The sequence below is a fragment of the Drosophila nasuta genome, chromosome 3, assembly GCF_023558535.2.
Source record: "Drosophila nasuta strain 15112-1781.00 chromosome 3, ASM2355853v1, whole genome shotgun sequence".
Lineage (NCBI taxonomy): Eukaryota > Metazoa > Arthropoda > Insecta > Diptera > Drosophilidae > Drosophila > Drosophila nasuta.
Genome location: NC_083457.1, coordinates 15,722,937 through 15,738,326, shown reverse-complemented (window position 1 = coordinate 15,738,326; position 15,390 = coordinate 15,722,937). Strand labels below are relative to the sequence as shown.

The 15,390-nt window shown below is 37.7% G+C and overlaps 2 protein-coding genes across 2 annotated transcripts in view; one reads left to right on the top strand and one right to left on the bottom strand.

Annotated features, from left to right (window-relative positions):
* LOC132792275 (small integral membrane protein 12-A) overlaps positions 1-375 on the bottom strand; it is a 497-nt gene extending 122 nt beyond the window's left edge. The window contains exons 1-2 of the mRNA XM_060801564.1: positions 154-375; positions 1-91 (exon numbers count right to left, since the gene is read on the bottom strand). The exon at positions 1-91 is cut by the window's left edge and continues 122 nt beyond it. Of these exons, the coding sequence (XP_060657547.1) occupies positions 1-91; positions 154-283 (221 nt within the window). The 5' untranslated portion in view covers positions 284-375. The remainder of the gene's footprint in view (positions 92-153) is intronic.
* A 6,765-nt stretch (positions 376-7,140) lies between these two features.
* LOC132792271 (F-box/LRR-repeat protein 20) lies at positions 7,141-14,362 on the top strand. The gene is made up of 9 exons (XM_060801559.1): positions 7,141-8,306; positions 8,770-8,886; positions 8,970-9,053; positions 9,128-9,222; positions 9,279-9,456; positions 10,509-10,697; positions 10,765-11,058; positions 11,126-11,338; positions 12,494-14,362. The coding sequence occupies exons 1-9, from the start codon at positions 7,599-7,601 to the stop codon at positions 12,599-12,601; spliced, it is 1,986 nt and encodes a 661-aa protein (XP_060657542.1). The 5' UTR covers positions 7,141-7,598; the 3' UTR covers positions 12,602-14,362.
* The last annotated feature ends 1,028 nt before the right edge of the window (positions 14,363-15,390 follow it).

Here is a 15,390-nt window from a genome sequence, read left to right as displayed (position 1 = left end):
GCGCTCTTCAATTGCAATTTCTCCACATTGGCGGCATTCTCTATTAAACTGTCGTCAGTTAAACGCTTAGCGCGGACTTCCTGGATAGAAGCTGTCCAATGAATGATTCAATTAATAACACTTCAGGTGTAAATACAATTACGAGCAACTCACGGCTGTATGGTGTGTATTTATCGGATAAAATACTTTCCAGGTTGTAACCAATGAAACCAACAACAGCTGCAACCGGCAACGTAAAGTAGACAGCATTGCGCCGCAAGAGAGCCATTACAACAGGCCACATCACGAATTTATTAAATTTTATTTATTTACAATGGAAATCTAAATTGTCGAAGAAGAAGACGACAAGCACTGACACCGGTGACAGCAGTGTGACCAGAATATTTCTTTCAGAAAAACGCCATAAGCGCGGGCAACTTGAATTTGGGTTTTCTACATATCTAGGTAAATTAAACAAAAAAATATTTTGTATGTGTCTTCATAAAAGTTGAAGTATTTTTTATTATAATTATTATTAAGAAATATAATTCTCTCAGCAAGAAACAATTATTTCAACCATGCAGGGCTGCACAGTCTTTACCACTAAACCTACAGTTTGATGCATACTGTGTTGTTGATAGATTTTAACAGCATTTGGCCAGACTGCGCAGACTGAAGACTATTTTATTATATATTTCGAGGTTTGCAAAAATTTAACAATTAAAATTAAAAATTAAAAAAAAAATAAACACTAAACGAATAAATGAACAGCTGTTGCTTAACATCAAATTGCTAGCTAAAACAGCTGACTTTGTTTTTGTATGCAATCGATGCGCACATAATTTTTAGCGATGAGCAAACAGACACTACAGCTGATTTTGCATCGATTCATCGCGCATATCGCTTAGCTTACGGCAATCTCGTTGAAATTTTCACAAGAAAAATAAACATAAACAGAATAAAGTTCGAGCGAGACGTGCAAAGAGTGTCGAAACGTTATTATTGTTGCAACAAATTAACGTTGGACTGCTAAAATAGCAACGAAAAATCGAAATAAAAAAAGGAAAAACAATCTAAATAAAATTTCAATCGTTTTGTGGTATTTGTGTTCGAGTTTAGAATTTATTGAGCGAGTGTAATGTGCATACAAATAACAACAAATAATAATCGAAAGAAGGAAATGAAATGCAAAGAAAAACTAATTTACGCATTAAGAAGTAATCGGCTCAATCACACAATTGCAGTTCGCTGCTATAATGTATAATTTTAACGACGCAACAGCAGCAGCAACAACAACGCAAAAGAACAAAGAACTTCAGCGCATCAACTACCAATTGGTACAACAACAACAACAACGCGAATTACAACAGCAACGTCGACGACAATAATAAGAGCAAGAACAGCAGCGACAACAATAACAAGAACAACACGGCAGCAGCCGCAGTGCGACGCATAATTTCCTGCTTACCCACTCACACTCACAACAGACACAGCCACACGCAACCACTAAAGAGCGTTTGCTGTTACGCGCGTGGGAAGGGGACGCCGTAACGGCTGACCAACAAAGAAAAATATCTCGCTAAAGAGAACGAGTTGGAAAGAGAGCAAGTGAGCGAGCGAGAAGAGCGAGGGCAACGACAGCAATTCGCGGCGCATAAAATGACCAATTCGAATCATCGTCATCATCGTCGAATCGATGTAAGTCGACAATGTCTTTTTAAGTTTACCAACTACAAATACATAATTGAATATTATGCATGCATTATATTTTACACCACAGAAGGAAGCACGTAAGTTGTTTGCGACATACAAGAACCGAACTTTGTTTTGCCTTTTCCTTTACTTTGTCTTGTCTGCCAGCCAGGCTGGCTGACTGGGAATGCAATTGAAGCGCAGCGTCGTCGACGACAGACAATCAAAGCAATAAATGCCAATACCAACAACAACAAACAGCTTCCTTGACTCTCATTGGCTGTGTGCATGCAAGTGTGTGTGTGTATAGTTGTTGCTCTTTTGTTTGCGCGCATCAGCCAAAACACTTACTCACCCACACATACACACACACACATAAACATGTAGTAATGTGCACACGTAGCAAACTTCAGACTGGAGAGAGACAGTAAGTCAAACAAGATTGGCGCCCTCTGCTGGCAGCCCGTCACACTGCAATTGACTATGCTCACTCACACACACTCACACTTTGCCTTTTCTGATTTCTTTATACTACATGTTTATGGCGAAGTTGGTTCTTTGTCGTCTTTGTTGGCGCGGCGAGCTGTTGCTGTTGCACCCAAAACCCGCTCCTCTAAAAGTGTAAGTGGCTGGCGCTGCTACCCAACCCCGAACTTCTGTGTGTGTGTGTGTCTCTGTTTGTCTTTTTACACAAGTTAACAACGACTTTACGGCTTTAGCAAAAGTGCAATAAACTCGTTGACGCTGGTCCACCCCACACAACCCGGCAACAAGGTCTGTCTCACTGCCTGTCCATCTGTCTGTCCTCAGCTAATGACCAGCAGGCAACTGTTTTTGCTTTTGGCAGACTTCAATGTAAATTAAGTGCATACGCATATACAACTGTATGTATGTAAGTGAAGGAGTGAGACAGTGTGTTGAGCCAAAGCTCGCAAGTCGTCAAAAGTGGAGCTACAATTGAAGCACTCTATCTCTCCCGCTCGCTCATGAATAGTCGTCAAGCTAATGCTAATTACTCAAAGGGCAGAAGGAGCAAGCAGATGTTATCGAATTTAGATTTGCGTTGTGGCTATCGCACAACAAACTGAGAGATAAACAATATCTTTTTGTGTATTAGTGTATTTGTATTTGTGTTTAGCTGTAGTCGTAGTTGCTTGGCGCTGAAAACAAGTTAAGAGCATTAACAATAATTGCAAACACATTTGGATTGCAAAAACAGCTGACATGAAAGTGCTACTGTCTGGCAGCGCTAAAAAGTGAATGCACATTTACATACATACATACATGCACACAAACACACAGCTGTAAACTGCACTGCACTGACCGTCTGTTTTGGAGGGGGAGGCAGCGCAGCAGCGGAATTTTTAGTTTCATTCCATGCCGACAATTTTGTTTTTGTTTGTCAAACGCTTACGCTCACTCTCTCTCTATGTCTTCGACAGACTGGCTGGCTCTCCTTCTCTCACAAACACACAGACACACGCACACATTGGCGCCCACACTACGCTCTCATTGAGACTTTTGTGTTGATTTTAAGTTGTTGTTATTTTTGTGGGTGCATTGCACCACCCCCCAAAATGACGCCCCCGCGCACGCAACTGCTGCAAACGCTCTTCTATGTGCACATACATTATGTACTACACTGTGTAGGGCTCTATGTATGTGTGTGTGTGTGCGTGTGCCAGTGTGACCCCACTCAATGCATTCTGTTGAGGACTCGACGAGCAGCGCAGCAACACAGTTGAGCTTCAGCTGTTCGTTCGCTCAGTTTGCATTCTGCTGCGCTCTGTTATCCATGTCGAAATTGTCGTCGTCGCGCTCGCCGTTGTCGCTGTCGTTGTCATTGTCTCGCGTGTCTGCATTTATTCTGGTTGTGTGATTTTTTTGGTTTTTCCAGCGCGCGCAGCAACATAAAAAATAATAATTATATATAGAATTTATTTGCGTGTATAGCAAATAAATTGTGTGCGTGGGTGAAAACTATGTAAAACTATTTCGCAGTATAATTTTAAATCAACATCAGCAGAGCCGCTTTAAAAAACATAAACAAATGGTACGCTTAACTTTCGGTTAATTAATTTTAGTAATACATTCTGTTTTAGCAGCTATTAACTTGTCAAATAGTCGTGAGAATTTTGTCAGTTCCCAGTGTACCATGCGTATGTGTGGGTGTTTGTGTGTGTTTCAGTTTATTACAGTCTGTGTGTGTTTTATTTTATTACATTGTGTGTGTGTGTTGCTGTTTCTTTTGCTTGCAATTTGCTGCTGCTGTTTTATGTGCCCGTCAGCTGTTCTAGTCTCTTTATCGCTGTCTGTTTTGTGCTCAAGTTGCGAGTTTTTTTTTATTGTTGTTTTTGCATTCGCAATTTCGGGCATTGTTTTGCCTGCTTGGCTGATAACGTTGTCTTTGCGTAGTGTTTTTATTGCGTCTCGCTTTTGATTATTTTTTTTTGCGTGCTCGCATAATTCGTTAGCCTATATACAGATACACATACAATGTGTATGTACGTGTGTGTGTGGCGAAATATGTAGCACAGATATATTGCACAGCTGACCCAGTTTTCGTTGACCTTGTGGCCTTCGAGAGGTCTATATACTGTCATCCTATATACCTCTCATATTATGTGCATTTAGAACTGAACTCTCTGCCTATATCAGCAGCAAAAAGATGACTGGATACTTTTTTGTTTGACCATGGCACATATTGAAAATCCAGCACAAATTGTCTTGTCTGTTTTATTTGAATATTCGTTTGGCCATAACACTCAGCGAAGCCATGTTTTTTAATGGCAGACAAGTTACAAATAATGCATGCAAAATGTACATTTCATAGGCAGTATTTGAGTTTATACATTTTTGTTTACTTTTCAAGACGATCCACACACGCACACAAACTCACATACTAACACATATCTGCCTACTCACATTAATACACTCACATATGCTCACTCTCTTCTCTCTCTGTATATCTGGTTATCCTCTCTTTGCGTGTGGTTTTTGCTTGTTTGATTGCTCTTCGCACCTCGCGATTGCTTTACGTTTGGCATCTGTGTTTGTGTGTTTGACACTCTCGACGGACGGCCTGTCCTCACAGCTGTTTGCTCGCTCGTTCTAGCGGTACTTTGCCTTAGGCATTTTACGTGCCCAATAACAACAACAGCAACAACAATAACAAATCAGCGGGCGACAGTGGGCAGAGGTTAATGTGAACAGTATCACGTATTACGTGTGCGGAACGAACGCCATAAGTTGCACGACTCGAATGCAAATGCATTTTCAGGTGCGAGGGCAGCTCAATTAATATTGAATACTTTAATGGGCACTTAAATGTAAATAAATTGTATGTTAATAATAATTGGAATTATTTATTGCATTGTGTATGTCGGATAAATGAATGTAACAGTCGTTCAAAGCGTGCTAGGAATAATGTAATAATCTGATTCACCAGCATTCTTGCATCAAGAACAAAACCATTAAATATCGATTGCCAACTTTTAGCAATTATTTAATGTAATGTAATTGAAAAGTAAAAAAAAACATATTGTTTTTAAAAATCTCCAAAGTGTAAGATTTATTAAAATTCTTCTTAATTGAAGGAATATAAATTAAAGGTTACTCTATAAATAAATATTCAATTAATCAGCAAATTTTTCCTATTTTTTTTTTTCAAATAAGTTTCGAAATGTCTTATATTTTTAAAATAATAGTCTCTCATAAAAACCCATGAATATATATATCTTAATTCTAAAGATCATTTGTTGTATTCAATTTATAATTCATTTATGGGAACAATGTAGCAAATAATTTGTTCCTAAATGATTAATGGAAATCGATATTCATTGTACTCAATTATTTATTGAGCACTCATTGAGCAATCCTCGCAAAATTTGTGTGGGAACCGTAAACAGTGTGCACTTAATAAAACGAAATGAATTGAAGCTATTTAGTTTAGTTTAGTTGATGTACGAATGCAATGCGAATTATGAATAGAAATTTCAATTTGAATTTGAATATGAATTGAAATGAATCTACTCAAGTGCTTCAGACTAGTTGAGATGTGTTGAGATATATATTTATGTGGGCCATAAGTTCATTCTTCCTTTTCGCAGTCGTGGTTGTGTTTTTCTTGAGTGCGAGTTGATTGAGTGTGAATGCGAATGAGAATATTTATGCATACATCTGTAAACATGAGCTACATATATAATTATTTTAATTTCTTGCAATCAAAAATGTAGAAACGCATACATAATTCAAAGAGCTGTACTCAATTAGACCAAATATAGGCTATTATTATTTGTTGTGCCAAATAAGAGTTTCTTCATGTAGTATTTTAATAAATTCACTCATACATATGTATTGCTCTCAATTAAATTCTAATGCGTTGTTAGATGTTCTTCAACAACAATTTCCGATCTTCAATTGTTACTTAGTTGGATTGTATTATTGACATCAGTTCTTAATGGAATACGATTGGTCATAGAGAAGAGCTTTAGAATGTATAAATTTATATTTAATTGCTAACAAAAGTTTAATAAATTCATGACGAAGCAAATTTAAAAGGAAAGAAAACTATTATGTTGTCTACAAAAAAGCTGACTAGCACTTTGTAATCTGAGCTGTGTCTAATAAGTTGTGACACACTGTAATGGTAATAAATACTCGTATTATTCGACCTTGTAACGATTAATTGAAAATCTAGATTTTGTCAACATTTCCTGCTGCGTTCCACTTTTCTTATCGTTGTAAAAAAAAAAATCACCACAAAATAATATTTGTTTAAATTTGTTTATCTCCCCTCCTTATATGTGATGTCGTATCTTAAGATCGTTTAACTTCGTTCTTTGGATGCTCTCAGAGCGCGCAGCTCTCACCGGTTATTTCCCGACCGTCTTCCAGCTTTCCAGTGATTGAGCCGATCAACAAGTTCCATTCAACAGCTGCTGTTTATTTTTGTTGTCGTTCTGAATGTTGAATGTTGTTTTTTTTTTTATTGTTGTGTTGTTGGGCGCTTTACTCAAATTCGCAACACGTTCGATTGCCTTTTTTAAATTGGCTTTGATGGTTTTTCATTTAAGCTGAATTGTATGGCATTCATTTAAAATATATATATTTATTTATCAGTATGTGTGTGTATACGAAAACGGGCCTGGAGGGAGGGGAAAAGCCAAAGTCATTGACTGGCCGTCGTCGTCAGTTTTTATTTTTATTTTTTTTGGGTTGTGTCGTCAGTCTCAAAGCTAACACAAAGCGGACGAGTTGTAGATCAGATCACTTGGCCGGCCAATATCAATTTGTGAAGGCGAATTCAATATTCTTACGTTGTTTGTAATTTATATATTTTGTGGCCCCTCAATGTGTGACAACCTTGGGGCAACAATTTAAATGTGATTTAATATGTATTTATTTCTGTTGTTCTTTTTCACACGTGCGCGCCACGAGCAGCTTTAAAGCAAAAGAAAAGCAACAAAATAAATTAAAATAAATAACAACAAAAAAATGCAATTCAACTGCCAAGTTTGCGGTGTCTACAAAAGTTAAACGAACGCCGCAAATTAGAATACGTGATTTCAAGAAACCGGGAGAGAAAGAGAGAGAGAGGAGCGCAACGTCCTCTCTTTGCCTCACAAGACATTGATGGTTTGTTTTTGTTAAGCAAACAAAACAAAACAGAAGAAGATAGCGAAGAGCAAAGGGAAGCGACGCGCAGCGCATCATCAAAAGACGCAATTTGTGAATAATTTAATCGTGCATTCACACGAAGACAGCGCGAACAAAAGTCCACAGTGAGCAGAGCAGCGACGCTGCGTAAGTGAGTGAGTGAGTGAGACGAGTGATAGACGCTTCACACACAAAGAGAGCGCATCGGAAGAGAGAGAGAGTTGAAAAGAGTTGAAGCTTTCGCAAGAGAGACTTACGCACCACGCTTAATGTTTGCGCGCAGCGGAATTAGCGCATCGCCCAATGGCGGCAGCGGCGCTGGCGGCGGCATCGGCAGCGGTGGTCGGGGCAGCAGCAGTGATGGCAGTGGCAGCAGCAGCGGTGGAGGGGCTGCCGGTAGCATTGAACTGTTATGTCCACCCAGTGGGAGCAGCAGCATTAGTGGCAGTGGCAGCTTTAGCAGCAGCGGTGCCAGCACAACTGCAACTAATAGCACCAGCGTCAGTTTGAGTGTGCCGCCAACGTCGACGCCAGCAGCAGCAGCGGCAGCGGAGAACAGCAGCGAGAGCAACAATAATGCGAATGCCAATCGTAATCTGAGCTTACAACTGTCTAATAATAATAACAATACGAACAACAATAATAACAACAACAGTAACCACAACAACAATCATTATCACGGCGGCAGCACAAATCTAATCAGCGGCATCTGCAGCAGCATTTGGCGCACCGCAACCTTTGGCAGTGCTGCCCCCATTGCAAGCATAATGGCTGCCAACGGCGGCGGTGGCGGCAGCGGCGTCGCAGTCGCAGTCAGCAGCGGCAGTTACACGTCCAGCGCAGCCTCGATATCGCCAGCAGTCGACGAGGTGTGCATTGTTGAGCAGCAGCAGAGCAAGCGTACGGTGGCCACCAATACTAATGCAAACATGCAAGAAATGCAAATGCAAATCCAACTTTGTGTGGATCAGGATTCTGTAAGAAAAACAAAAACAACAAAGACAAAAACAAAATTTGCTTTGACTTTTGATTTTCAAATCCACCATACATTTCTCTCTGTTGCTCTCTTTGATATTGTCATTCTGTCTCTCGCAGCGGTCATTCATTCGAGCAGCGCCATTTTGTACATTGCCCTCCTTGTCATACGCCTCGCCTTTTTACTGTTTTGCCCCCACCCCAACTCTCCCCCTGTCTATCTCTATCTTTCTCTCGTGCCGAGCATTGTTCATCAATTAATTTGTTGCGTTTTCCGTTACTTTTAGTTGAAAGAACATTTTTCTGTTTTTGGGACAGCCTCAATTACGATCGGAGTTAATTGTTTTGTTTTGGTACAATTTCAATTTATAAATCACTTCATATAATAAAGAGCACACACTATAATTCTATACACAACACTACTAGATAAAGTGAAACTAATTGAATTGGAATTTGTTGTTACAGCAAACTTACCTAGGCGCCAACGAACTGGACGATGAGCTAATCAAACAACTGCCAAAGGAGGTGCTGCTGCGTGTTTTCTCCTACCTGGACGTTGTCTCGCTATGCCGCTGTGCTCAGGTGGGTGTGACTCCATTGACTAACTAACTAGCTAACTAACTGTATAACTAGTCGACTAAATGAATCATTGCATGTTGTTGCAGGTGTGCAAATATTGGAACGTACTTGCCCTAGACGGTTCCAGCTGGCAAAAAATCAATTTATTCGATTTTCAACGTGATATCGAGGTGCGTCCTAATGAACAATTCCACCAATTCACTTAACATTATCATGCTATATTCATATATTGTTTGCTTGACAGGGTCCGGTGATTGAGAATATATCGCAACGATGCGGCGGTTTTCTCAAGTCACTTTCGTTGCGTGGTTGCCAATCCGTCGGAGATCAGTCCATCAAGTGAGTAGGGACAACATTTTTCCCAACAGCCAACATTTAATATAATATTCTTTTAGAACTCTAGCGAATCACTGCCACAACATCGAGCACTTGGATCTGTCGGAGTGCAAAAAGATCACAGATATATCCGTCACAGACATCAGTCGCTATTGCAGCAAGCTGACCGCCATTAATCTGGACTCCTGCTCCAACATCACCGATAATAGCCTCAAATATATATCCGATGGCTGTGCGGTAAGTTGAGTTCCTTTATATTATTTATTGATTGACTGACTGACTGCCTAATTGATTGATCTATCAATCCAATGCGTCAGCGGTAAGAACTGGGAGGCTGTACTTTTAACCCAACATAGCTTTTAGAATTATTGTTCAACTACAAGTAAAATGTGAGAAAACAAGCAAGTTGACTAACTTTCAATGCAATATCTTAATGGTAAGAGCTGGGAGGTTGCTAAAGGCTGTTGGAAAAACTGACTAGTTAAGTACATACGTAACTAAGTGACCGATCTATTAATGCAATGCATTAAGCGGTAAGAGCTAGGAGGCTTTGATTTTAACACAACATCACAGCTAGAATTACACAGTTGACTAACACTCAACGCAATACCTAAGTGGTAAGAGCTGAGAGGTTGCAGTTTTTATGCAGCATAGCTGTTGGAATTATATTTTCAATGCAAGTGAATTGCTATGAGGATAACAAGCTAGTTGACTTTAAATTTATTTAACTTACAGATCTATTACAACAAATACAAATACAAAATTCTATGAGGAAAACAAGTTAACTAAATTTCAATGCAATACCTAAATGGTAAGAGGTTGGAGGTTGCAGGTTTTATGCAGTATAAGGTTGCAAGCGAAACACTGTTGGAAAAAACTAACTAATTATAAGGTATTATAAATCAAATTAAGTGATTGATCTATTAATGCAATACATTAAGAGGTAAGAGCTGCGAGGCTGGAGTTTAACAACATAGCTGCTAGATTTAGATTCGAAACAGATGCCAAACTTTCAATGCAATACCTCTGTGGTTAGAAGAAGCATACCAAAGCTAGTTAAAGATATTTGAAAAAAACAAACTAATGAGTTAACTATAAATCAAATTAAGGTACAATGCAAGACATTAAGCGGTAACAGCTGGGAGGTTGCAATTTTTTCACAGCTTAAATGCAAGTGAAAGGCAGTGGGAAATTTTAACTAGTTACCTGCAAATGAAAAACTGCTTTGACACGGCACTAAAGAATGTCATTAATTATAAATTAATGATGATTTAATTGTCTTTGCCTAGAATCTACTGGAGATAAACGTGTCGTGGTGCAATCTGGTCTCAGAGAATGGCGTCGAGGCGTTGGCACGTGGCTGTGTTCGGCTGCGCAAGTTCAGCAGCAAAGGTTGTAAACAGATTAACGACAATGCCATCACGTGCCTGGCGAAATACTGTCCCGATCTAATGGTGCTAAATCTACACAGCTGTGAGGTGAGTCAATTAACTTAATATTAACATCATTAAAGTTACTAAAAGTCTTATTGATTGTTCTTGGCAGACCATCAGCGATGCGTCAATAAGGCAGCTGGCTGCCAGTTGCCACAAGCTGCAGAAGCTGTGCGTGTCCAAGTGTGTGGAGCTAACTGATCTCTCGCTGATGGCGCTATCGCACCACAACCAACAGCTCAACACACTGGAGGTGTCGGGCTGTCGCAATTTCACAGACATCGGCTTTCAGGCGCTGGGTCGCAACTGCAAGTATTTGGAGCGCATGGATCTCGAGGAGTGCAGCCAGATAACAGATCTAACGCTGGCACACTTGGCCATGGGTTGTCCCAGTCTCGAGAAATTGGTGTGTAAACTAGGATTAATAATAGTAAGATCTTTATAATAAGAGTTGGAATCTCTTTTTTTTGCAGACTTTGTCGCACTGCGAATTGATCACTGATGATGGCATTCGGCACTTGACCTCGGGCAGCTGTGCGGCCGAAAGTCTGTCTGTGTTGGAACTGGACAATTGTCCACTGATCACGGATCGCACGCTGGAGCATTTAGTGTCGTGTCACAATCTGCAGCGGATCGAGCTATTTGACTGCCAGCTTATCTCACGCGCCGCCATACGCAAGCTAAAGGTAAAGAAGGCAAAGGGAACTTGCTATACGAATTAGCCTAGAAAAACGAAAACATCTCGAGACTTAGATGTCGAATAAAGAGAGTCGAGACTTAGATATCGAATATTTAGAAATAGTGCCTAAAAAATTAGATCTTGCAATAACTTTTTCAGTATTTTTTATAATCCTAAGAACTTTAATATTATATATTCTTACGATATTTAAACCGGCTACCCATAGGATAAAAGGGTACTATAACTTTGTGCCTGCAGGAAATGAATGTAAGCAGGCATCTCCGACTCCATCTGTCTGTCTGTCTGTCCATATGAACACCTAGATCTCATAGACTATAATAATAATAATTAATAATTAATTAATTAATATAATTTTTTTCAACAGCAATTGTTATATTTGCACGCAGATCAAGTTTGTTTTTGATAATAATCGAATAACAATCGTTTTAGTACAACATATATGGTATATTTTGTAATTTATGACATATTTTGAATGAAAATATTTTAAATCAATATACCAATTGCATAATAAGACATTTATACTAGTTTTGTAGTATATTAATTTGGTATGTTTAAGAATACCGCACTGTTTTGCTTCAGTCGCGAATGTGGTACGTTTATGGTACATTTTGTTCTACATATACTGAGTATTTTGAATGTATATATACTAAATCTAGTCATTGATACATATTTAGTATTTTTGAGCTATATTAATTCGGTATAATTTTTATTTTGTTTTATTCTGGTTATTTACAATCTATCTAATTGATAATAAGTAAATTTTATGGTGGGGGGGTATATACAGAAGGTAAGTATTACATTTATGGGGAAGAATTCGGTATAATTTAAAATTAATACCATACTGTTTGGCTTTTATTAACAATATTATATTATATTATATATTCACAATACGTAGCGGGTGTCTCACAGTCGAGCACACTCGACTGTAGCTTTCTTACTACTTAAGATTAGCGTAAACAAGTGAAATCAGCTAAAGATATTCGAATACGATATGGATTACAACTACCAAAGTATTTAAGTTTTTATTTAAAATTTTCTAGTGTAGGTTTCTATACTTATTATTATAATGAAATATTAAATGTATTCTTAAGATATTTTTTGAATTGTACTTTAATTTTGTTACTTGTTCTTTGTCTTCCAGAATCATTTACCAAATATCAAGGTGCACGCCTATTTTGCGCCCGTAACACCGCCAGCGGTGACGACTGGACATCGGCCCCGTTATTGTCGCTGCTGTGAGATTCTCTGAGATACGGCCATTGGCTTCGCCAGGCGAATAATGCGCAAATCTGCGACAGACTGATGTTGGCCCATCAGCATCGTGGTGATGACGGTGGTCCTAACCCTGACGCTCATCGCGATGCTCTATTTGATCGATATCTACTGGTGAATGTCTAGCCACAAAAACCAAGCAAAACACAGATGCATAGACACACACTCACACATAGTCACATACACCCACACACACACACACACAAACACATGCACGCCACTCTGTGTATAACTAAAGCAAGATTCTAATATGGATTTTTAAGCAGAAACCGATAAACGAATCGAAACCAAGCGAGCGAAATTCGTAACATTTTAGTATTTAATTCTTGTGCGCGAGTTTCTAAAACTCCACCGTCAATATACATAAATGTAAAATTGTGATTATTTTATTTAATATGCTAAGCTGTTAACTAGATAACCATTTACTTTTATCACTACTACTATTTTATTTTCCTGTCACTCTTGTGCATTAAGTATTAGCCTCTTTTTAATTTGTATCTTCGTCTGTTCTCTATTTTTTTGTTCGGATTGTAAGCAGCTTTCAATTAGCTTGCGTAGATGTAAATATGTCTACTTTATGTTTAATATTCCACACACACACACTCACACACTCTTGGACAGTCACACACACACTCTCACACAGATGGCTTGAGGTATGCATGCTGATTAAGTTTTGATTAAATGCTGCATATTTTATTGGAATATAACTGAGATTTGAACAAAGTCTAAACATGTCGATAGAACCACTGAGCGTTCACCCAAACACACACACACACACTTTAAGCTATTCCCTAATAATTGTTGCTAAATCGTATTTTTTTTTTTGTGTATAGTGCCAGGTAAATCCGTATGTAAGCGTATTTAAACTAGAACATAATACACAAACTATGTTAAACGCAAATTGCAATTTGTATATTACAACAGAACAAAAACTAAAAAAACAAAAACGTAAACATAAACATAACTAAACTGATAAATAAAATAAAACACTAAAGTGCAAGCATGTCTTTTACACACAAAACAAAAACAAAGAAATAAATAAACAGCCACATGGATCAGCGTTTCTAAAACACAACCTTCTCATACAACACAAAGCTAAATAAATCTATCTATATACATATATATTAAATGAAAGAAAAATATATATTATATATACACATATGTATGTACATGTATAATTGTCTATTTTGTAAATGTATTCCGCACTTTAAACGGATGCAAAGTGAAAGAAAAAGAAATAATGAAAATCGACCGCCAACATTTCAACGACTTTAGCGCACAATTTAATTAATACCCTTTATGTTATGTTCTGCCAATTCTATTGCTATGATCTTTTTGTTGGTTTTCTATTAACAAACGGTTTCCTAAACTAAACTATCCTCTTAATTGTGCGCAAACCTATCCCAAAACAAGACAAAACAAAATTCAAATTATAAAATCACAAAGAAAATATAACAATCGCATGGGGTCTGTCTTTCACCTTCCAGTCCCCTCACTATATGAATTAAGTGATTAGTCAGTTTCTAGTTCCACATTTTCAAAATATTGCAATTTGGAAATTGTGGAACAGCCATAATAATATTAATTAAATTCAATGTTCTTGTGTTTCAAAACTTATTGTAGCATTTTAAATACTGATTATTGCCACAATTTAATAGCTTTTAGTTGAATAATCTATAGCTTATTACTTTCTAAAAATAAATAAATATATATAAATGTGTGTATATTTTAAACAAAATGAGAAAACTCAATAGATTTATGAAATCGACAACTTTCAATTGATTTAATTTAAGAAGCAAACACAATTGCATTAGTAAATAATTTATAAAATAAAATGCGTTGTACGAATGAAAAAAACCAACAGTACGTGCTTGACTATGCGATTAGTATGATCAAAATGAATAAATACTTATGAATTTACTGACGTTTTCGAACTGGCGCTCTGTTCAGTGTTGTCCATTCAACAATAAACATTACTTTTTTATTGGTCAACACTAGCTGGGAACCAGTGTGACTTTATTTTCGGTACCAATAAGAGTTTCCATACGGAAAAGCCGTTACTCGTTTTGTCATTTCTATTTTGAATGGTTAAATGACCAATTTATAAAGTTTGAAAACATTTTAAATGAATTCTAAAGTTTCAAATTCTACAATTCAACAAAAATCAAATCTGGAATTTATGTCTTTTACAGAAATTTGTTGAATATCAAAACATTACTAAAACAGTGTTACCACATCAACAATTAGTAAAAAAGGTATTTTGTATATTCTTGGTATATTTTGCAATGCAACTACGGTCACGCTGTTGTATTGGTTTGCGGTAGACGAAGGCGTAGCGAAAATAATAAACAAATTAACTATGTCGAGATATATAAACAATCTGATGTTACAGTTATAGTGGTTGTTCGTGTGCGAGTGAGTGTGTGTGTACGCGTATAATTATGCAATGCACCTCAGCCAAAGGCGCTCGAAACGGCGGTGAAAGTGTTGTTGTTGCAACGAAATTGGTTTTCGTGGCTTGCAGCAGCAAAGCAGCAGTTGTGGTTCAATTTGTTGTGGCATTCGCAGCAATACTAGCAATAACAACAGCAGCAATGATCAATTTACCCAAATAAAGGCGAGAGGCAGTGAGAGCAATAAGAAAAAAGTGCTAACGAAGAAAGGGAGCGACAAGTGCAAAGCAAAAATCAAATCAAAGTAAAGACATTTGGCGTTATTTCATTTTAATTTTTTTTTTGCGTTTTATTTCGCCTTATATACGCCGTT

Excerpts from the sequence above, each read along its gene's own strand:
- LOC132792271 (XM_060801559.1), top strand. The coding sequence starts at position 7,599 with ATGTTTGCGCGCAGCGGAATTAGCGCATCGCCCAATGGCGGCAGCGGC. Across the intron at positions 8,887-8,969 it reads CGCTATGCCGCTGTGCTCAG|GTGTGCAAATATTGGAACGT; the intron begins GTGGGTGTGACT and ends ATGTTGTTGCAG. Across the intron at positions 9,457-10,508 it reads ATATATCCGATGGCTGTGCG|AATCTACTGGAGATAAACGT; the intron begins GTAAGTTGAGTT and ends GTCTTTGCCTAG.